Source organism: Malurus melanocephalus, unplaced genomic scaffold (assembly GCF_030028575.1).
Source record: "Malurus melanocephalus ecotype Western Australia unplaced genomic scaffold, MMel_1.1 scaffold_80, whole genome shotgun sequence".
Taxonomy (NCBI): Eukaryota; Metazoa; Chordata; class Aves; order Passeriformes; family Maluridae; genus Malurus; species Malurus melanocephalus.
This window is the reverse complement of record NW_026623312.1, coordinates 135628-160697: the sequence shown is the minus strand read 5'-3', so window position 1 is coordinate 160697 and position 25070 is coordinate 135628. Positions and strand designations below refer to the sequence as shown.

At 39.2% G+C, this 25070-nt stretch overlaps 1 protein-coding gene across 5 annotated transcripts in view; it reads right to left on the bottom strand.

The window, feature by feature from the left end:
• Positions 1-25070, bottom strand: part of MCC (MCC regulator of WNT signaling pathway) — a 181860-nt gene that overhangs the window by 75010 nt on the left and 81780 nt on the right. Inside the window, exons 1-2 of one of the 5 annotated variants that reach the window (XM_057367494.1) lie at positions 23623-23753; positions 16627-16735 (exon numbers count right to left, since the gene is read on the bottom strand). The exons of the other annotated variants lie outside the window; for them this stretch is intronic. Of the exons in view, the coding sequence (XP_057223477.1) occupies positions 16627-16735; positions 23623-23738 (225 nt within the window). The 5' untranslated portion in view covers positions 23739-23753. Of the gene's footprint in view, positions 1-16626; positions 16736-23622; positions 23754-25070 lie in introns of those variants that run through there. 5 annotated transcript variants of the gene reach the window in all.

The window sequence follows — 25070 nt, the reverse complement described above, 5'->3', positions numbered from 1 at the left end:
TCCACATTGGCTTGTTTTCCAAGAGCCCTGCCATTCTTTGTATCACCTTAACTTGTTCCTTCAGCTTCAGCTTCTTCTGACTGACAATAATCCAAATCTTTCAAAACAGATACTGCCATTCAAGAACTACTCAAAAATTAAGACACTACTTGTTATGCTAATTTAATAATAATAATTTACTAAAGCATCTCATGGTTCTTGAGTTCTTTCCAAAAACTTCTCAAATAGAAAATAACTTCCAATTTCCAAAGGTAAGACTGTGGAACAACAATAAAGCTGTACTTAAAATGATACAAGGATCTTTATCTCAGGCTTGACTCATGTGATCTGCTGTCACCACAAATTTAGAGAAAAAATATCTGTATTGCCAAGTCCAATCAGCATTTATGGTTCCCATTATAAGCCATAAACACCATCCCCCCCACCCAACCCAACCCAAAAAGACAAACAAAAACACCCACCAAAACCTCCAGGATGTATTTGTCTAGTTGTCTGAAGCTCACAGAAAGAAAACATATCCCCAGCTTTCCTTAGTAAATTCATCTCCTGAAAAGCTTTACATTAGAATGTCCATTATGTAACTTCCAAAAGTACAGCKCTGATATGGTTTTCAGAAGCAGCTTATCAACTTTAGAGCTCCCAGATGGGACAGGAGAATTCCCTGGATGAGTGTGTGCTTGTTTAATGAAACACATTCATTACAGTTCTTAATTATTTCACCTTCCCAACATGATCTTCTGAGATGTTCATTTCCCCTTCTCTGCTCCTTTAATGTCCAGCCACCAGCCATCCAGCCATTCCCTCTTCATAGGGCTTCTGATGGCCACTCCTCCCAGGAGCCCCTGCATCCCTAACTGCACCCACCAGTCAAAGTTTCTTGAGAGTGAACAAGTGGAGAAGAAGTTGAGGTCTCCCACGACTTCCCAGCTTACAATGAAGTAGTGGGTTTTAAAACGCTTTCAGAAAGAAAACACACTCCAAACAACATGCATGTTTTACAGAGTTTAAGTACCACCACCTTTACACTCCTGGCTATAAACCTCAGACTAGTCCATGCTGTATTCCCAGGTCAGTGTCTCACTACTGCAYGTCAATTGTTAGCACAATTGCCTAATCATCTGACTGTCTCCTAGACCAGCACCAGCCATTTAAGGCAGAAGTCAGTTATTTTGCCCAGTAATCTTCACAAGCCAACCAGTTCAAAACTGGATGCACAACTTCTCCAAGGACAGTTCATTTCTACAGACTTAACACAAATCCTAGACAGGAAAATGACCTATGCTACTGTAACTTCAGTCGCAGCAGAAAATTTCCACAATTTCCCTCTAGCTCCACACGATAAATCTTTGTGTGACTTATCTTTGAGTATTTCTCTCATAAAGAAACACCCAGTACATTCTGGCATTTTCAATCACAAGTCATTTCACCACCTCCTCTTTCTCATTACTTGGTCAACACACCGAGGAAAAGCTGACTAATTTCACTGAAAGCTTTGCAAATGGATGGCAAACTGCAAGAGCAGTTAGCATTATTTCCTGATGAGGTTTTCCACTGCACTGCATGTTATTACTCAAATTATAATTTTAACAAATTGGATAGAAAACAATTAGTGTTGCAAAATACAGCCTTGATAAGGCTCTGTGATGAATCAGCTCAAACAGTGAGTATGTTATAAAGAACTATACTATGTTGTTAGTACAACATAGCTAGAGGAATTTGTTTTCAACAGAAAAACCTAAAAAAATAATCTGCCTATCTGGATTTTAGTACATCAGTAAGTTTTTTTATATTTATATAAAGAGCTAACCTTGATTCTCAATGAAAGTATGCTGAAGAAAGGAAAGTATCAAGCAGAATTGCTATACTCTATCCTAACACTGCCCCCCTTTCTAAAAGCAGTCCATAGGCCTATTCAAGTAGGTTCTTACTCTCTGTGGCATAATTTTTTWAAATAAATCTCTTACTGAAAAATTCTTCTCAAAACCTTGTCTTCTGTCTGGAAAAACGTGAAATGAAAACCACTAGAGATGTTTTTTTTTTTTCTGCAAGATAAAAGCAGTGTCAGAGAATCAAGAAACTGAAAATGCCCTCTACCATATCAGTTTCATCTTCCAGCTGATACCAGTTATTTGAATGTTCATACCTGTGCTAGCTGGCAGAAAACCTTATGCAAGTTTTCTGCATGATGCCTCAAATTCCTTTCTGATGGGAACTACCTTTGAAAGAAAGCAGACAGCACAAAGGGATGCCATTCATGAACCAGAGCTGCTCAATAAACCTCAATTGCCTGAATATATTGTTCTTTTCTAGTCATACGGCTTACACTTCAAGCAACAGAACCTCCACCACACACACTGAGAAGGCAAAAATAAACACTGATARATGTTTATTATCAATTGCACTGACACAGACAAATCGCACACCTGGCAGACCTCAACGTGCTTACTGAATAATTGTTTATACAGATAAGTTTTTAAGTATTTCAGTAACACTTGGATGTATTATTCCATTTGGGAGAAACACTTTTTTTGGTCATGCACTGGACTGATAACCTAACATGGTATCTCTGTAGCATCAGGCACAGCATTTTCTTCAAGTGGCTTCATACCTTTTCATAAATCTATTTGGCAGGCTTCCTCAAACATAAAAGCAAGCAGCTGTAAAATATGCAGAGAATCAAGTGTCTGTAGCATGACAAAATCAGACTTAATCATTTGAATCAACTGGTGACAACAATTTGTTAAGACGGGATCAAAAGTAATTCAGAGACACAGACAGTAATCATGAACCTGAAACTACTCCAAGCATTCATGAATGCATTGGTTAGAATTTCAGTCCAGTTCAAAACTCTGTCTGCAAAACTCATGGGAAGAAAAAGGTGTCTGGAAAACCCTGGTACAAGATTAAATGTTTTTCTCTTAACCTCTCCTCCCACAATGATCCCACTTTCTTTTTTTTTATTGTAAGTTCAGATGAAGGGGGCTTGACAGATGAACTTCAGTTTTCCTTCAAGTAAGTATGTCTCTATTCTTTTTCAACTGGTACAAAAAATACTCTCGTTCACAAGAAAGAAGGGCACAACAATTTTCTTAAACATCAAAAACTGCAAATGAAAAGTAATTTTCTAACCACACTATTTCATATATTGATTATGGCTACTCATTTATATGAACTTTTCCCTGCAATTTTTCTGAAAAAGAATAAAAGTGAAGATTCAAATGTGCCTACCAGACAATTAATCTTCACTTGTATGTACACATGCTCAAAATTTAATTGCGCTTACTGAAATTACAGATGCTTGTAATTATCAAACTTGAAAGCTTCCATCCAACAGAAAAATAACAATTGCTCTAACATTTTGAGATTAATTTACATACTTCCACCATTATGTGTCTGTCTCTACCAAGCCCAAGGCAGATTCATTCTTTATCTTGGACTCTGAATGCTCAATTCAACCCAGTATTTCACCCATGTAATCCTATTAAATAAACAGGAGTTGCATAGATATTTATGAGTCCAGAGCATGGTTCCATGGAAAGTGCACATCCTCTGAGACTGTTGTTCTCTCCTTGAGYATGAGTTTCTTTGCTTTAAATCATCAAATAATAACAGAAAAAACATCACTAATTCTCTAAGGAAGTCAGGACAGCACAGAAAGTTGCTTCTACAGCATTTTGATAAAATACATTTTTTATGTTTATATCACACGAATGCATGCCCACATATGCACATATGAGAAAAGAAAATCAGGGGTCATGACAAGACAAAATGTATAATTTAAAGGCATTGCATATGTCACACATTTCACTTAACACTTTAAAWTGTCTGCATCCTTCTTATGACCACTTTCACTAACACACACACACGCAAAAAGACTCACTGTAAACGAGGCATATAAAGAGCCTTCAAGCAGTAACTGGCACAGCTATAAATCTACATAAGGCTCAACAAATAAATCTTGTGCTCTCTGCTGCCAATAGAGAAACATTAATCTTAAGAGGAACACAATGCTATRCCTCCTTATCTGTTTAAAGTAGGACAAATATTTTACTCATGTTAATTGTCCTGACAGAAAAGGATCATTATTCCATCAGCATTATTCCATTTAACACATGGCTTATTTTTCCCGCTGAACATCACATAGACCAAAAAAATTGCTGATTCCAAAGTTAAAGCTATTCTGTGTTAATTCTTCACAAAAAAATGTACCTCATTCATACAGCATTCTCGTTTGAATCTTTATAAAGCATGTGGCACATTACTTACATAATATGATAGAATGAAAATGGAAGTTACTTTTTTCATTTTTCATGGGTTCACCATCTGTGTAACAGATTTTTCACAGTTCAGGTGAAGAATTACAATGGTGCATTGGGTTTTTTTAAAATATAATTTCATTTACAACATTCAACACCTGTTGCTGTGGGCTCTAAAATCTTGACATATMAAGAAATATTATCATTAATGTAATTTTAGGAATGAAACTGTAATCACTCTAATATAAGTGAAGAAACATTAGTGAAAAAAAAAAAATCACATTTTTCCCATCTTAAAGCAAGGTTTCTGGTTCAAAGAGCATACTAAAGAAGTGATGTATCAGAAAAAACTACAGGCTGACAGTCCAGCATCCTGCCTCTAACAGTGGAAAATCACTGACATTGAAGAAAAGGCATAAGAACTGAGTACACATTTGTAAAGCTTCCCCTGGTATTGCTCTACATGTTCTGTACCTCAAGGATAACTTTTGTCCCTTTTGATCTTCTTCATGTCACTTGTAAATTTATAACACTCTCTCAAAACATATACCCCTTTTTCTTCTTTATCATCTGAGGCTGACATACGCTAATCTATTTAACAGGAGAAGCTCTCCACTTTTGATCCTCCCTGGTGCCTTTTTTGGGACTGCTTTGGTACTACAGTTCTGGACATCACAGCCCTGTGGGACAGTGCTTGGCTGCACAGCTGGCCAGGCTGATTTAGTAACCCAAATCTATGCATGTATTACATCTCTGGCCTCCACTATATTAACAATCTAGCCTGCACATAAGCAATCCTTGTGTTCTCAAGGATTTTTCCTGGGTATATTCCACAGTTCTCTGCGCTGAGAATTTCAAAGTTGCTGGTCCTCCCTGTCATCCCCACCTCAGATAACTGTATCAATTGCAGGGAAAAACGCATATTTTTAGGAGAAAGCAGTGGGAGGCATCAGCAGTTTCCCTTTCATGAAGGAGGCAGGCTCTGTCTTTAGCTAAAGCATTTCTGGGGATTTATTCTGTATGAATGCTGGTAACAGCTGCTGGCATGTAAGCAGGAACAGAAGACATGTCAGTGGACACGAAAGGAAAGAAGGAAACTTTCAAGTGATGACATCATGGCATGTACCAGAGATGGCAATTACCCAAACTATTCATCTTCTACAGAGCTGTGGATAACTTGACTCTTGACTGTCTGAGTCTTGGCTGACATCAATGATATTCGTATTTTGATAAACACCATCAGAAGCATGCAGTTTTGGTGAATCACTGCCAAATATATATGCAGTACACATCCCAAGCAACATCCCCACACCTTCCAACAGAGCTCACTACTTTCAGCTAAGCATGCATTTGCACAGYTATGCTTTTTTAATATCCAAGCTACACCTACACTGTGCCATGTTGACTTAGTTGTAAGCCTTGAACTTCACAGAGAGAGGTCAAGTGTATGCAGGTGGCTGCACCCGCTCCTCCTCTCTGCAATTTCAGCCTGWATGCTCCCTTCACTCCCGCCTGTTATGATTTCTCCTCTCTCTGGGGTCCCAACATAGGATACTTTCATATGTACTTTCTTTTCTGGATTGGTCTTTTCCCTTTCCCACATACCATTCCTCTCCTGTTCCGTCCTTTCACTGAAACTGCCAGCAACTCCCTGTGCAGCCTAGAGCCCGCAGTGCAGCAGCTGTTTGTATTCAGCCCTGTGGTCCCTCTGAGGACAGAATTTGCCCCTCATTAACCCTCTCCCTCCTGCTGTTATGCATCGATGCAGCTATTTAACTAAGTGCAGGGAGCAATTAATACTGTCTCTGCTTGCAGTCACCACTCCTGCCTCCTTCAGCTGCAATGCTGAGTGYGCAGCAGCACACTCAGCTGCCACAGATACCTAAGCCCCAGAGAACATAAAAGCTCAAATATTCCTTCTAGAAATTAAGGTCGATAAACAGATATTTTAAAAGAGCCTTTGTGACAGGGATCAGATTTACAACAGCAAGGGTCAAGTTTAAAACATGTTATTGCTGGAAAAAAGCGGCCCCTTTACAAAGTAATCTGTTATTTCTTTATGGTTTTCTATTTGACTTATTGTGAGGTTAACCTCCTCAAAACAGCAGAATTCCTTATGATTTTACTTTGCTGAAATGCACCTAACTGCTTCATGTACCGGAGTATTTGGGAATACACACTGAAAAACAAGCTTTAATTAAAAAGCAAGATTTTAAACTTAAAAAAAAAAAAGCTGGTGAGATAAACCAGCTTTTTAAAAGAAGCGGTAGTTGTAGAAAATTAACATTAGTTGTTTTCACGAAGATATTTTTACATTCCAATAAGGCGCTTGTTCTTCCTCTTCCCTACAACACTGCACAACTGTCTCAGTCTATTTTCAAGTAACAAAGTGTCTGYCTGTTCGAAGAACCTACATAAGAAGGTATCGATGGTTTCCTTTCACACACACAGCTATGTGCCTCAGGCATCTCACACAAGTCTCAGAAGTCAAATTTGTCATTAGATGGACTCAGACTGCATTTTACAAAAAACTATTATTACAAAATAGCCAAGCTTGAAACAAGTTGCACAGCTCCCAGTGAAGTACAGACAGCAAAGCTGGAAGTGGCGAATTGGGCAGAAGCAGCAAACCCTCTGTGCCTGCAAACCTGACCCTGGTCAGCTAAACTCATCCCTCTTCTTGCTCTCCCCACACTCCTCGGAACAGCCACAGAAGAGTGTTCTGTGCTTGATACAAGGCTTGTAGTCCTAGCAACAGACCTTTCCCATCACYATTTTGTTTACTCTTCCTCTAATCTCACCAGAGGCCCTACTACTTCCATGCTGGAGGAAATATGACTGCAGAACCTGGGACTCAGAACAAATCCTTGGCATTGCACAGCCGATTCTGTAACATATGCTTAACTGATTATTCAAATGTTTACTCCCTAAGTGAACCTGGGACTGAGTTTAGGGCTCTTCTAGCCACGCAGATGTTAAAATTTCTAAGGTTGTTAGGGCTGGGAAACAAACTAAAAGCAAGCAAACAGTTTCCTTCTGAAGGAAGAATCCCTCACTACCTCATGATCAGAAGATATTGCTCCACAYACAGTTCAGTGTCATACACTGAGCATATCTCAAAGCACTGTGCAAAATACTCCTGCAGTCTCAACAATTGGCAGGATAAAAGAGCTACAGACACCACCATGAATTTGGTATTGAGTCCCACAATGGGATATCTTCCTGCCCATTTAGMTGTGCTAGCATCACTGTAAAGCAATCTRATCAGCAGGAATCCAAATGTCCACTATAACAAAGAGGAAAAAATAAATTTGGATTTGACCCTAAAAATGAGGTAATTTATTTTCTTGTCTTGTTCTAAGATTCCAAACGCAGAAGGTGTACCTGAAAGCCTATGCTAACCTGAATAAAAACATACTGATATACACTGTATATTTCAAGAGCAAGTGTCAACCTCTCTCAGGACCTGCTTTGAACGAGCTAAGTCCTGGTCTGAGGCAGAAAGTTTATAAAAAACATACTCCATGAAACTTCCAGTGGAGATAAAACAAGTCTCAGTCCTACCGTTCCCTTCCACTTGAATGAAAATTTGTAATCACAAACATATAACTGCATGTATAGTGTGTTTTTTCTACCTAGGATATGTATGTTTTAGTGTAATTTTTCACGTTCCTAGCATACCACATATCCACATCCAGTAAAATTTAAGTATTGGTATTTCTTGAAGGGAGTTGAGAGGCAGGAAGAGAAGAAATGTTTCCTGAGATTGTGTGCACCAGCTATATGAGATTCTCACAGCTATATGAGATTCTCACATTTATCTTCTCAAATAACTGCAAGAGAGTATCTCTGTAAATGTAATTTATAGTGCTTTTTAATCCTGTTACCAAGATTTCCCATTTGCCCAGTCTCAACAGAGAACCAGAGAAATTTATAATCTGCTTCTCCAAGCTCTGATCATGCACAAGTTTGTACACACTCAAAAACCTCATTCAGGTTCCATTTATAAATGCATAACGAGACTAAAACAGTCCCCATTGCACCAGCAGAACATTACACAATCTGTTCAGGTGCTGCGGGTCAAAACTGGGTTTATATTAACCTGGATATTTTGCTGAGGTCAGTTCCACTGCCCAGCAAAAGTATGAGATTCAGAGTAAGTCTGCAAGACTGCAACATGTGAGATACCACAGGCACCCTTATTATTCTAATCTTTCCCTCTCTTTCATATTCAGCTAGAGTAAATCCCAGTCTGGGCTGCTGTTAGAGCAGGGATGCTCATGTCTTGTAACTAGACACGTTTTTGAGCCACAGTGGTCTCCAAAGTCTCTGTCCGTGAGAGAAGGTTTGTATCAGCAATTTTAGTGCTCTCCTTCCAAGTGCTTCCACCTGAAGGTCAGAGCTGGCTGCAAAACTCAGTGCTACACATCAGCCACACTCCGGAATCATCAATTCTGCTTTCTTCTTTTCATACAATATCAGGCTGTGTACCTGGGGAGATGTGCAGTTGTGGGGCTTACATGTGCTTCCCTTGTGGTCACCCCYAGCTTTTCCCAAATGTTGTGACAGCAGACTGTGTGGACTTGGTCTATAAATGGTACTGTGAATTAGACAACCCTGCCTTCAAGTAGTAAACACTTGAGTTTCCTAAGATTTGAGTTAGCTGCTTTTCTTAAGTAAGGACATTAAGGGCTTTTCTAATTAATAGCAAATGTTCCATTACATTACACAATCAGCAAACAAGACAGAGATCTGGAAAAGAATTCAAAGACAGTACAAACCAGATGTCTCTAGGCAAAACCATTACATTTAAACATAAACATTTCTCTGCACAACTCACGCACATTTTTGCAGCATTACTGACTCAACAGTTCTTGTACTGTTCCATATCCCAGAACTATACAYTGACTGAGACACAAACGCAGCACAATAACCAAGGGAAAATCGGGGTTTGTTTTACATCCTCAGCTATTTGCTATCAATGGACAATTTTGAACTGCCAACAAAAATTACGGAAACTGTGAGAATCAACCAGTCTGTCTGCTCAACCCACTTCTTAGCCATGGGCAGAATGAATGCAGATGGGAACATCCCAGCCCTTCAAAATCCCAACAGGCCTTACACATTGTAGCTTAATTTCTATCTGAGCTGATTTGGGGTTTCTAATCCTCACACGTGGGACAGAGCTGCTTCTCCCACCAATCTGAATCATCCACTTTGAAACTATTACAYTTTCCTCCTCCACACTCCCCACAGATAATGGGAAGACGAGACTTTTCCATGCCAAGTGTAACAGAATTACATTATGCCCTTTCAGACAATTAAGAAAACGATTACAAGGGCAGAGATTTAAAAGGAAGTCCTCAATATTCTATTACTAAAATATCTCAGGCCAGCTAAGAAATAACATTGTAGCTTAGGAGAATTATGTTACAACCCCAAAAAACAAAAGAATCCCTCCCCTCCAAAACAATAACAAAACACAAAAAATTCCATACTCTTAAGACTCCAAATAACACCAACAATAACAGCACATCCAGAAATTCCTGCAGCATAGTGAAAGACAGATTTGGGAGGCTCATTACCATCAATCCTTCCAAATTAAAGCCTGAAAGCACCGCATGCTACTGGTTAAGCATCCATGGGAYTTCCTATGCAGAGTGAGGATATAAAACTACTAATACTTGTAAAATCTTGGAGTGAAAAGTAAGGTACCATATAAACACTTCACAGAAAAGGGTAATGACCTTTCTTTCCACCGACAACAATAAATGAGACTGCTTTGGTTTTTTTCAGACATCAGACAAGGAATGGCAGACTCAGAACTGGAAGCCAGGTGTTTTCATCTCCCACACCAGTGGTCCCATCATCCAACCATCCTGACCCCCAGTAAATTTTATGAACATATTTTGGTGGGYATACCATAATATTAACTCTGCTTACTATCCTATTTTATATGCATATTAATGCATACTACAGCATGCAGTACGTAAAAAAAAACCATAAAAAATGGTAGTTTCAGAAACTAGTAAAATTCTTAAGTAATTTTTTTAATCAAAATTGAGGTGACATTGGCAGGTTTCTGGTGACAAATAATTAATTTTTTGGATTAGGGTAATAGGAATTAAAAAGCTTGTTTTGAAACAGTAATTGAGAATAGACATTTCATTCACATAAAACCACAAATGCACTAGTGATTTTATCTCTCTGAAGCAAAACCACGGAGGGAATGAGAGAAAAGCTTTTATTGTTGTACTGCAATGAATATGGAAACGATTTTTTTTTACCCATTACAGACATCAAAATTTAGTAATGCTGTTTTGGAAAATGTGTAGTAAGTATTAAAGTCAAGATATTTAAATCTGTCTTCACTGAACAGAGGAACAAGAAAAGCTTATGCRGCCCCCTGTACCAGAAACCAACAAAAAAGGCTTTATGGATCGCCATCTCACACCTTAAAATATCTAATGCAGCAGCTATAAAGCAGAGGAGAAAATAAACTAAAAAAGAACACAGACATATACAAGCTACACTGAGCTCYACTGTCCAGAAGTGTAAGTAAAAAGGAGTTGTACATTATTTATGATTAAGCAAGCAGGACCTCAGATGGGAATTGAAATATTAGATATAGCTTATTTTAGTTCCAACTTGTTCACATTTCATGGAAGCCATGCCCTGCAGTCATTTCAGAACACCCTGTTTTCTTTTATAAATTAATCATAGTAATGTGCTCTGCTGTCAGACATCATGGAAATACCAGACCAGCAGACAAATAGAATTCTTACCCTCATCTTCAAAGATGACCAAATCAGTTCTTTACAAAAAACCTATCAACTGATAAAGATACATCTGTCAATGTATATAAGAAATGCAACCTATATTTAAAAAATATTTAAAAAAAAACTATGAAACCAGAGCTAATCCAATGTTCTTAATGTTATTTAAACACGGAAGCAAACCCTGAGACATAAAGGATCAGCAATGGTGGAGCTGAAGGACTGGGAGTGGTGTGAGGCTGATGAATATTCCAGAACTGTGAAATGACTGAGGCTGGATGACTGATCCCTAGCCCCATCTCCTGCCCACAGCAGAGTTAAGGTTGCTTTTTACATTTTGCACAGCTGGGTCTTGAGAACCTCCATGGATGGAGACTGGATGTGGTAACTACACAACACATTGCATTTAAGTAAAAGCTTCAAGGGTCTCAGGAATACTTAATTTCAAATTTAATTAAATCACACTCAGACATACACAAGGACATGATACAGTAAGCAAAAATGGTACTAAGCTGCGCAGAGGCATTAACATGTTACCTAACTTCAACATCTATAATAGGGAACAAAACTGAATTAATTACATTCTCAAGTGAGAATAAAGAGGGTGATGCTGGAAATACTAGTGAAGAATGAGAAACAGTAAAAATGTCTTACAAAGATGGTTTGGAAAAGAAAATTAATTTGGTAGAAGRCCAGATAATATAAGATAGGGGTGATTTTACACTAAAAATGAATTTAGTTGCAGCAGGGCCCTGAGGGAGGTATAGGGAAAGTGAAACAGGAGGAGAAAGAACTGTGCATTCATGGAAGGAGTCAAGTTYGGGAGTCAGTAAGATGACAGGCCTTGTCTGCCGCTCAGGTAAAAGTCCATCTGGAATAATCCATTCAGTCCTGAGAAATAGAATACCAAGCAGAGAATGAGATACTGAGAGAAAATCAGGTAAGTACAATGACAAGCATAAAGCCATTTACTAGAGTGGTATGTGTGACCACCTATCTACCCTTGAGTACTATTTTCTTCACTACAGATTTGTACACTTGTGAAGCGTGTGAAGTTGAGATGAATATCTGGGTAAGAAGCAAGGAGCATGAGCAGCCAATTCCAAAATATGGACCCAATGTGGAAATGCATTTTGGGTAACAAGAATTTAAATACAGGAAAGTAAGAAAGCAAAGTATACTATGATTTTTTTTTTCTGAGCCTATTACTGTGTTCAGTTCAACAATCTCCCATGGGACATTTTGAATTTCCATAATCTAAGACATGTTGAAGAGCTGGAAAAGGTTCTGAAAAACTACACAGTAGTAAACACAGATATACTTAAGATACACCAAGACACTAACGTTAGGACCAGAATAGAGAGAAATCCTGCTCAAACAGTAACAGCCATGCAAATAAACTCTGCACCACTGGTGTTCTATGAAAACTTTTAAATGTGTTCTTGCATTTAGTCCTCCTGATCTCTTTAGAACATAAAAATAAATTTGAAAACMGAAGTGGGGAAAAAAAGCCCAGCACTAAGTACAGAACTATTCTTTCTCTAAAATCCTTAAAAAATACWACTTAAATTTAGAACAAAGCAAACTTTTCAGCATACCTTAATTTATACTAACAGGTCTTTATCACTGTATTGCTACCTCTTACACATAAATTAAGAGCATCTCTTCAAACACATCTCTGACAGGAATGAAAGAATTGTGTCAGAATTCTTTAGAAAAGTCTCACTTGTCATAAACAAGCAACACCACAGGAAAGCCTGTAAATCTTAATCAGATAGCCTAGTACAGTTTTGATTGGCATTCTTAGAATCTTGCTTTAGGTGGCATTATTCTGGCTCACTGTGGAAGACACCCTCTGAATGCCCGCCCTTCTATCCTCTCCCCATCCTACCATGGGGAAAGGAGGTGAGCGACCAGATGGGCTTGGCTGCCAACACACATGAGTACTCCACAGCACTGAACAGCCCAGCACATTCCCAGGTGAAAGAATCCATATAATTTAGAGTACTCTGATCCTCTCCCTTCCTTCAAACACACTCAAAAGACTAATTTCATGTCATTATGATTAYAGCAACAATAACAAAAGGGAAAGAGACATAAATAGAAGTAGGAAATAACTAAGYAGTATTTTTTTTTAAAATATACCTAAATTTAAGAACTGAAAAGATGTGATAATCGAGCATGTCAAAATAAACTTTCCAAAACCTAATTGAGATGTTATATAACTCAGTGAAATACAGAAAAACATTTTGTGCCAAAGGAGGAAACTTCAACAATCATCTAAAAATAGTTTTTAAAAAATGAGGGAGTTCACTTCCAAATGTGACTGCTGCTTTCATACTGGCTGTAGTCCAACTGAGCAAGAAAGAGGTTTGTCTTCACAGGTCTGGCTAACACACAATTAATTTCAGAGAGAAAAGCAAATTGGAAAAACATCATRTATCAGCCTGTTCCTTTATTCTATAATGGCCAGAATACAAAATTACTTACGAGTATAGCACAAGGAGGTCACAGACACTGTAGCTTTTCAGAACTCATCTGAAGTCAGTTTTACCTCATCCAAAACATTCTACCACAGAGAAAASAGAAAAGAATTCTCCAAGATTCTTTACAATTGAGTCTCTGTTTTTTAAAGGAGCACTCATGAAGAAAGAACATTAATGAAGGACACAACCAAAAGCAAAGCTAACTGTCAAACCACAGAGGAAAACAAGCAAAKTCTCCTTCAGAATCAAGCCCTGGAGACTACATCAGCACAAACCTTGGTTCCTGATCAAGCTGAAATGGCCTGAGTGAGTGGAACATGTCCCCAGAAGAAAGACCMAGGAGGGGAACACTGTCACCACTGTCAGAGAATGATATCATCTTTCTCCTTCTGACAGGCTTTTCCAGAATGGGACTGTGTCAGCTGAGATACTTCAAAGAAACACCTATTTTGTCAGTCCTCATTACCACCTTCATGAGCCCTCTGGTAAATTAGTTGCTTACAGTTTAAGCTAACTTGTTATGAACATCTCCTCCACATACTCTCATACTTCTCGGCTGCTGCTTCCCGCCTGCATTGYTTGGAGTAAGCCACACACGGAATTGCCTACTTGTGCCTTCTGTCCACATCACTCACAACGAACCAATGTATCCATGATCACTCTCCTTGCCTGAACTCAATCTCCCCTGGAGTGGGAAAGCTAGATCATCCTTTTGGCAATACTCACCAGCAAGAGACAAGGTCTCACTCTGCTTGCTTCACAGCAAGATTCTCCCTGAAGTTTCTCTCCCTCACCTTTCTTTAGACCTGCTTTGTACTTTTGCCATCGATGTACTGCTTCCATAAATCCCCCAGGATACCTAAAGCAGCATCGAAACATGCTGTTTTCTTCTCATCCTAGCCTGCACCACCCCTCAGAACATCTCCAGAGTCTCTGTGGTAAATATTTTGATCCAGATGTTCATCTTCACAGATGTTTTGTTCAGGTATACGGTTCCAGAGGGAAAATTTCATTTTTGCCTGTTTTTTGAACTACTGAAGCCATCTGCTAGACAAAGGAAAAAAGTGATCATGTCGGGAGGACTGTAACAGATTTCCCTAAAATTCAATCTGAAAATTAACAGTGCAAAAATAAAACAGTGTACCCAAATTCTGAAAAGCAGGATATGGATCCTAGTGAGAAATGAGTAAGTCTGCTGCTAGGACTGTGATCTCTCACTCTTGGCCTCCAGTCGATTGTTTATGCTTCCCAGAGTACCCCATCCATGGGGAGTTGAAATTTATCCTGAGTCACAGATTGTGTGAATAACTGGGTTGGGAGTATTAATAAGACAGTCAGAGAGAGCGTGTACGCAAGCAGAAGTGCCGAAAYGTGCATGTCAGCCTCTTCAGGCACACAGCAGAGTCCCAGTGACAGCTGTAAAACATGCAATGAGTTCACACAAGAAAGAGGAAGAATGCACAAAGGCAAGGCCTGTGGACATGGCTGAACCTTTAGACAGCACACAACTCTCATTGTTCACTCCACTATAGAGCTACACAATGACAAAGGGAAGGAAAGGGAGGTCTCTAAGAGAAACAATAATGTGTCTATTTTGGCTGGAAATAGAGACTTTACCATACTGGAGCGGAAAAGCAAACTATCTAAGGCATTTCATGTTGATTAAAACCCTGCACTTCACAGGAAAGAAGGACAGTAAAATCTATGTAGTCACACACATACTCCMCATGGAAGATTAAAACTATTCCTTAGTCTGTGCTGTAACCGGGCTGGGGCAACCAGTACCACATAATCTAATACTGACCAGGATTAGACAATGTACTGATAAAAAAACAGTAACACCTGTGTCCCATCTGTGCAACAGCTGCCCTTGTGATAGCAATGAAGGAAGTGAATAATGCTTTTGAACTTCTGTCACTGCTGCTGTAAGGTGGAGAACTGACTTAATACTATATTGAGTGGTAAATAGCGAGCGTGACTTCTCTGGGTCCAAAGTGGCAAAGAGCATTGTACCCATAACACCTGCCACACTTACTCACAGTTTGGAAAGACCCTCCTTTAACAGGAGGAAACAAAAAGACTGGTGGTAGCTTCTTTTCTAGGTATGAAGTTTTAGTTTATACTGATTCATACAAGATGTATACAGTGCTAATGTAAAGCAGCCCACACACTTCCAAAAGGAAGTGTGAAGAAAACCCCACACAAACAAGTTCAGACACTCTGAAAGGCCTGCACCAATAAAACAACAACCTAGATATAAAACAAAGCAAGAGGTGTTTGCAATGCTACTTACAAGATGCCAAGGAAATGTACAACGACAGAGTTCTCTGCTGTACATTTTTCTTTGAACATCTAAAAAGCCGTCAAACATAAGAACAAGGCCAGAGATTTTTTTTAAAGAAAACCCCAGAGGCATCTTTGGAAAAGAAGATTATTCTGATTTCCCAAGAGAAAGTTTTGGAACACAGCTCCCTCCCAGCTTCCTCAACAACAGGAAAGTAGCTAAGCCACAGGGAAGAAAAGGAAGAAGAGGATCCTATACTGTAAATCTTTTTTGGCCTTGTCTCAGCCTGCAAAGCAAGTAACAACTATTTCACAAAACAGAGGTAGTGTTTGCAGCGTTCTTCAGAAGCACTGGCCAACTAAAGGATGGATCTCTGAAACTGAGGTCCAGAACTCATGGATGTAACATGGGCACATTCCTTACTCCCACCACACTGATGAAAGGTGAGTGAAATGCAATGCCCAGTTTTCCCTTCTTTATCATGGACTTGGTAGCTAGACCTTTACCTGTTTAAGCAGATTGTGTACAATACATCACAGCAGGACTAAGAGAGGGTTCCAGGATTTTTCACCGTTGCCCTCTGTACTGTTTCTCCTAAGAGGGAAATAAACCAAATGCGTAACAGGCTGCTGGGGATGACCTGTACTAATATGCACATGGGCAGACTGGTGAGGTTTGCTTTGTTTTCTAGAAAAAGAATCTCACATATGCCAAGATGCAGAAGCATGTTAAGGCTGTAACAATAGCTGTTATGCAATGATTGAGATTAAAGAGGAAATGTTCATTRAGAAAAATAATTTATCAGAGAACTTTATTACTCTTACCTGTGGTGACAGAACATTCTGCACAGGCGCTGCCACACAGAAAAAACACCCATGTAGTCTGGTCCAAAGGAATTTATTCTCTAGATTAGAAAGTGYAGAAACTGTTTCCCTGAAATAAAGTATATTCAGATGTGTGGTCTGAATGTTAGTGGTTATTGTAAWGTATTACCTCACATTTTTTATTTGTCTCTAGCTCCTCTGTACTGTCAGGTAGGTTCACATCAAAACACCATTCACAACCAATCTGTATTTGCCATTACAATAAATGTACTGATGTGATTTAAAAGGACTGATAACTGGAAACAGGTCTATTCTTGCACCTGACCTCTGCCATATTTCCAGCTGGCAATGAAATTGTAATGCAAATCAAAATACAATGGTATAATTTCTTTGYACTCAGTAAAATTTGTTAAAAAGCCTTCTTGAAAGCTTGTTCACACCCTATTTGCTGCAACTTCTTCTTTAACAAAAGTGCCAAAAATTATCTGTCAAATAATTACTTTAAAAATAAGACATTTTTAATTTAGGAGTTCAAGATTCTGTGTTTATTTTTATGACATAACTGCTGCAGAAATATTCTTAATATTTTCTATTAAATAAGCTTGCTATTGTTTCCTTTGCAATAGCTGTAGGGATGGCAGTAACTAAAAGTTATGGAGAAACTGTCAGGTAGAAGGAAAGATTTACTGTAGCATGAAGTTTTGTTTGGCTTATTTTGTAAGTCCACAAAGTTTCCTTGTAACTCTCTAGATCCTTCACTGAATTATCCTTCTTAGTAAGTCAAATTATTTTAATTTTTAAAGTTTCAACGGTCAGYTCAGTCACGTAATTTCATCTCACCTGTATATCCAGTATGTGATCTCATTGTTATTTTGGCTAGAGCTCCCACTCCCAAGATCTCACATGACTGAAACRTTTCTATCGAGGCCGCTTAATAATGACCCATGATACCAGGACTTCCTCTCGATGTCACCTTCATCTGCCACTGACACACAGGGTGACAATCCAAGTCCACAATCCCAGCTGGGAYAGAAAGTTTATGGTTTATAGCCCTGCTCCCAGAAAATCAGCCAGCTAATTATGCACTCCCATATAAACATATATGTATTTACAGTGCAGAAAAAAGAGAAATATGGACTCATGTTTTAAGTTGTTGCTCCTCCCAGTTATGATCATGCAGAGGTTAAATACGCAGGATGGGATCACTTATTATCCGATGCCCAACGCTCTYAATCTGTAACTTAGGTTTAAAATAGTTATGTTTTGTTCACACCTGGCACCTGTCTCAGTCCCCCAAGGTACTTGCCCTGTTAGAAAGCAGGTGGGAAAAAAGCTTCACTGGCAGAAAATGGCGGGGGCGTAAGAACAGCAGACGGCCACCATCCTGCGCTCTCCTGCCGCCTTACCTGGCTGTCTCATCCCCGCCCGGCAGCGAGGCCGCTCCGGGGCCGCCGCTCCGGGCCCGCCTTGCGCGCTCCCCTCAGGCCCCGCGGCCTCCCCGACTCCCCCCGACAACTTCCCCCTGCCCGCCCCTTCCCCGCCTCGCCCTTCCCCCGGCCTGGCCCGGCTCCCCACGGCCACAAAGGGAGAGCCGCGGGTCAGAAAAGGCGCGATGCCGACTGGAGCGCGGCGCCCGACTCAGAYAAAGTCGTGGGAGGCGGAGTGAGGGGGCCGACCGCAGGCTGGCGGCTGGCGGGAGCAAAGACGCTTTCGTGTTCTGACCTCGCCATGGGACACAGCGACTGCTTCGTCCCACTTTCGGGCGAAAAACAAAGCGATAAACCCACCTAGAACAGACCCTTCTTTAAACCCAAGGGATATTTCTAGCTGCGGGTGTTCAGCTGTCCCCAACGGGAAGAGGAGATGGGTGGGCGACAGAAGTCCTGCCCGCAGGAGCCCCTTCCAAGGCTTCCAGACCTGCAAAGCTCTTCCACTAAAATCCTCTCCTGACAAAATCCTACGTGCAGCCAGTTCTTGTTTTAATAACTGTGAAAGGCCTTCCTTTCTGGAAAGCCTTTCTTGTGTGCATAAGTATGTACATACACCTGGGAGAGGAATGGGCAAGAGCTACATGCCCTGGGAAGCGAGGAGCGGCCGGCCCAACAACTGCTCCTTCAAATGCAGCCTGAGTAAAGTACCGTGCTCCCCAAAGAGCTGCGAGATTGCCTTCTTCAAACAGGAGGAAAACCTTGCACCCTATCACCTCCTTCTTCATTTCCAAACCTCAGGCTACCCCGCATCCCCTGCAGGGACCAGCAAGAACACCCCGTCAACACCCTCTCATCAAGTATCTGCAAGTACCTAAGTCCATAAAGGAGAGGCATTTTACATAAATTTGCTTCTTTCTGGACGTTCTTTTCTCTCTGTATGTTGTGCACCTCATTTTTCTCCAGATACCTAATTCTCTTCCACTTAAAATTTATAAAGAATGTCACAAAATCCAGCAGAATACTGATTATTCGTGGGAGCTTCTGTTTTCCTGTTTCTTTATGAAAGCTCCTTATCCACATGAACAGGAAACCTTGTGGTAATCAGCCTCCTCCTTTTTGTTAAAAACACTGATGCTGACTGCCTGGGAAGCAAAAACAAATCCATCCTGAGTTCAAAGGCATTTCTGCATTCCAGTTGTTTCTTTGACAAGGCTACATTACAGAGCAGCCAATTTTTTTTCAATAGCAAAGCAGAAAACTGCACTTTAAAACCCCCCACACAGACAATACACAAAGCTTTTCATATCTGCTTCTGAAGAACAATGTCCTTAACACACTGCTTACTTGTCCCATTAGCAGTGAACAGAGAATCTTAGGTCTAACAAGATCTTCCATTTTTTTAATCAGTGAAGCTTAATGAAGCATTAGCTCCTTTCACACCCTCAGTCTCTGCAGCCCAGGAAATATCTCAGCTTCAGCCCTCTGAGTCTTTCCCCCTGCTCTCAATCACTACATGATGAACATGTGACAGCAGGACTTCTCCATCGAGACTCATATCAGTAAGAGCTTTCAGAATGACCCAATCCACAGATTACTTTACGTCTCAGTGGTACTTTGCAGAYGTTATCTGGAGGCTGGAGAGTGTTCCCGTTGCATATCACATTTCCAGATTAGCAAAAAAAAATTATTTTCAGGTTCTCACACATTTGTAGTAAATTTTCAAGTAACAAACCTACAATAATAAACAGGCATATGCAACAACAGAAAACAAAGCACTCTACAGTGTGTAGACTGTATAGCATAAGGTTAGAAGCATAAGGTTAGAAGTCACAGGTAAGAAACAGAAGAGAAAGGGAAACTATTATTTCAGTCTAAAAACACACATATTAACCTGTTTTTTAGTGCTAAGTATCGCTKTGACTAAACACTACTACATTATTTAATGAGGCAAGTTAAGCCATGGGMTTCTTCCATTTCAAGGAGCATCCAGAACATACTATAAGAGGTGTCAATGCCCACAGGAAGATGCTCTCCTTTTCTGTAAAGCATCTGAATTCTTCACCCTAAATCTGTAACTGTCATAATTGTTAAATCAAAAATAAGAAAACCATGAATATGTGATACATACACAAGGAAACTAAAGCTTAGCAGAAAACAGAAAACAATAAAATGAACAGAAACAGAAAACCAATAAAATGAACATATATCCTTGCCATTGATCAGCTTACAAATATCACATTAAAATCCATTTCAAACAGTTCTGGGTTGCAAATCCTAACACCACAGGCAACTTAATGATCCTTTATATGTGTATGAGCCTTGTGTATGATCCTTTATATTTGAAAATATTATTATTGACTGCTCCACAAGCCTTCTAGTAAGGCAACTACTATTTTTGTCTCTTTCCCCATGGTTTAGTACAATACCATTACAAAGCTCCTTCCGAAGGAAGGAAACCACTCCAAAGGAGTCAAGAATTTGCATGAGAATGCCCTTCTTGTGTGCAAATCATAGCAAAAAAATCTGCATTAATTGTCACTGTGTGGCTGGATGATAAATTTCACCACGTTTTGTTTGAATATGAAAGACAAATTTCAGTCCTGACCTATTTTACTGAAAACTGAATTCCCTAAATACATACACTTGCAAATATGGAGTTAGATGCTGGAGCACATGGATACTTTTGTATAGATACATCTTCATGTTACAAGAAGTAATCTGGAAATTTGACTGAACACTGTAAAAAAAGAATTTTAGCCATGACTTCAAGATAAGCAACATATTTAAACAAAACTCAATTATTTGATAATACWTCCATAAGTAAGAGCTGCTGGCTGTCTTGCGTAATGCTGAGCCTCCTTGGACAGACTGGTTTTAGAGTTCATAATCTTACCACCAGGCGAATGACACTGGTAGCCATTCTAGTCTATCCTTCATAATTTCTCTGTAGTKGCTCTGTCCTAAAACTTGCCCAGACCCTGCCCCTGCCCCAAGTACCGTACCAAAACTGAGCAGCGCATTTGTGAAGCATGCCAAGTATATTTCCAATTCCCTTCTTCAGAACTGCAAGTCCTTCAGAACTGTAACGCTAAAGAGCTCTTCTGGTTCCATCATCAAACTGTGGTATTTAAAATGGTGGTTTAGATCATGAGCAACTTCTTAGGATTTACTAGCTTCAAACACCTGCATGCTCAAAAGCTTCCTTCTGATTTTTTTTAATCTTTTTTTTTGTGCTATAAATAAATAATAAAGAAAACAGCTGAATAAAGGTGTTTAAACTGCTTCCTAATATCTGAAGTGAAAAATACTCCCTGATATCCTTGTTTAATTGTATCCTCAAAGAAACAAAGGTTCTGGCCAGTATGGAAAGCACYTCAACAGAGATGTTTTGAAAGAATCAAAACTGAAGCTTGTGGTTCATACACCAGGAACAACCAATTTTCCTACTGTCAGAAGAAACTTCTGAAGGGAAATGGTTAAAACTTCACATTGATAGTCCAGTGAAAGAGCCAAAGCTAATGAACATGGGAGTATGTGGGTTATGGCARAGTAGCCTCTGAAGTACTCAGATTTGGAAAACACTTGACATGTGACACATAGAGGCATCCTGCCAACCAGTAATGACAACCCTAAAAGCAGTAAGTACCCATAACCACTTACCCACTTATCCAAAATGATCTGTTTACAACTAACAAATAAGTAAAATTGTAATACCACAGTAATCCCTGGGCACCTTACAATAGTGGTAAGCTCAGAAACAGCCTCTATAGCAAATTTTCTTTTTTACTTTTGGCCTTTAAACCTTTTTCCTATTCTTCAAAATGCAAACTGGATTTCAAACATATTTTTAATAATTACTTTTAAAAACTGTATTTTTGTTTCAGAGAAGTTCATTAATATCCAGCCAAACCACCCAAAACATCCAGCTAAATCATATAAAAAAAACCAGCAAAGGGTGTAACAGAAAAACAAATTGAAAGCAACAGCTCAATACACAAATTTTCTTTGTATAGATTGTGACATATTCCTCAGACAATAATCAGAAAGATATGCTGTCATACCAAAAACCTATGTTATGCCCAGTGCTCCTGACTTACATTCGATCTGTTAGCAGCATCATCTGACYTATTTGTGTTCTCTCTTTTAATGGGCATAGCTGATTCCAGAAAAGAGCTAGCAGACCATCTGTCAGAAAGACATTTTTAAAATGTTTGGAATAYATAGAAGGTACTTCATAGTTTATTAATTATTGCTATTAAATATAAGCCTTTGCAGTAATTTTTCAGTAAGTTTTGTTGAGGAAAATTTATACACCATCTCATATTTGTTTGACTATGGAAAACACTCAACAGACTCATCATTCTACCCAAGACCCTGCAAAAATTGAGGGAATCTACCAGTTACTAATTAGTATTTCATGACAATCACTCTACCCACTCTACCATTTTAATTTTTCCAAATAAAATTAGGCATTCAAAGACACAGATAAATTGAAATAGGCAGTAAGTGCTGCTGAGTGATGCTGACTGAAATCTTATTAAAATGTTAACAGTGGTCTAAAATGCACCCATCTTGGTCATGTTCTTCTTTGAAAATAATGTCTTCCCTTCCTTCTTGAAAAGTAATGTGCCTGGAAAATTAGTTATTTTTGGGAAGCCAGAAACACAGAGAGAGGAGAGCTTTCTCTCTCATGAACATGGCAGACAACATGGYAGTAATTTAACCCGTTCAATATGACCAACAGATTTCAATCAGCAGAACTAAAACTTAACTGATATTTATGCAAGCAAAAAAAAAAAAATTCTCAACAATTAGGGGTTATTTTTGTATTTTTATATATCTGTAATTATGTAACAGTTTTTACATATTTCATGTATACAAACTGTCCTAAAACTTAGCCTTTTATCTCTCCCCAAGTAATTCTCATGCAAACAGGGTTAAACTGCTGCTACTCAGGCCTCCAGATTTGGCCTAAAGTTCCATACACAGGTAAATTCAGGCCTGCAACCGGCCTTGTAAAAATAAAGATTCACCAAAACAAATACAGAGCTCCCTACACAGTCCTAAACTGCAAAAAAGTATTATTTTTAAGAACACCAAATACATCTGATTGAACCAATCTTTTAGCCAATCCTGTACTCCCTGATGAAAGCAGACTAACATAACCAGCATCGCAAAAAAGGCTTTCAAGCAGCTGCAGTTTACTTCAACCTGACCCATCTACTTTGTCCTTAATTCTGTATTAAGAACACAATAATATATAATAGTAACAACATGTTGCAAGTTGTAAACATGTAACATACAACATACACAATACATATGAATGATATAATTCTGCATAACACACAATTTTGCACTGTGTTTTTATTACTCCTATATCCAAACCTGACTGGAGTGCTACCTCAGTTTAAAACAGGTTCCACTGATTTAGCTTAATGTTAATCAGGAATACTTGAATTTCTAATACAAAGTTCTGTATTTTCTATTCCCCTTCCMCCCCACCAGTTCAATTCCATGTCATGCAAGTATATAATTTTTAAAGTCCCATTTTCCTTACCACACTAACCTATGGGAAAGCTCTTCATGCCCTGGAAAAGACAGCTCTATTACAGTGTCAGCCACATATGGGTGCAACACGATTTGGGTGTGTCGATGATAAACAAGTATGGACAGTGATTGCATGGAACAACTGGTTGCAGATAGTCACAGAATTCAAAACCAGAAGAAACAGTGATGATCTAATCTGACGTCCTGCATAACACACAGGCTGTAYCACCCCACCTAGCAATTACCTGCCTCTGTGACAAGTTTGATACGGCAACTCACCAACACTGGTTTTGCCAGATCCATTTTGAAACATTCACCTACAATGCTAATTTGAAGCATGCTGCATCAGGCAGGTCCTGCACCTCCCAAACACACTTCCCAGAAGATGGCGGGAATGTCCTCTTCTGGATCCAGAGATTAGTGGTTCACGTTGCCACCCCATTCTGTGCTGACAGTCCCTCGCTTTTGCAAAGCTGCTAGGTTAACAGCAGAGTCATCGTCTTCCCCGATCCTCGTGGAGAGCACCCACTGGATGCAACACACAAGCATCAGCACCAACTCACATAAACACCAATCCAGCAGCTCTCTGGGCAGCACAGAGTGCCCAGTCCCCTCATTTAGCTCAGGGATTTGCACCCTGTCTTTAGAATGTGCCCCTAGGTATGACCCAGGGTAATTCCCTGGCATGACACCCCTGGGCTTCCACAAGCCTGGTGAGAGCAAGGTATCCCAAAGTGGTAGCACCTGAATGAAACAACTCATGCAAAACATTTATTCAACTTCTAACTGGCTTTGGCATTGTCAGGTAAATTACTAAGATTAACTCATAGACATCTACCTTTTCAATACAAACATTATAATACGTTTTATGTTGCAGGCATATTTTGTAAGAATTTTGTAAGAAAGACTTCTTTTTTGTTTCAGAGATAAAATCAATTAGATTGCCAAGATAAAATTGAGTTTTCATATTCTTCTTTAAATTTGGGTTTGTACATACTGGAACTTTTACATGATTGTGTCAACTGGTTTGTTTGACAGCCTGAGCCCATATACAGAAAGATACATTTTAAATTGTTTTAAAATCTTATTTTCTTTGGAACATAGGATTTTCCAGTGAATTAACTGTTATATTTTACAAATCTAGGTTATTTTATTGAAGTTTTTTTTTTTTTTAAATTTATTTATTTTTTAATTTAGTATATTTCTTCATGGTCATTCAAATGAGGAAACTCCAGAAAAACACTAACTTCTAACTGCAACATGCTCATGATATTCAATGTCAACATGCTCAACATTTTCTGCTCAGGATTCACTCCTTCAGCATTTACCATGAGTCACAGCAAAAGAAAACAGCCAAAGTGGTCTACCTCAGAAACCTGTCTTCAAGTTACCTCTCCCTCTTCCCTTGCAGTAATAATCAGCAGATCAAGCATTACACAGAAAGCTTTAGTATAGTGTGCTTATCTC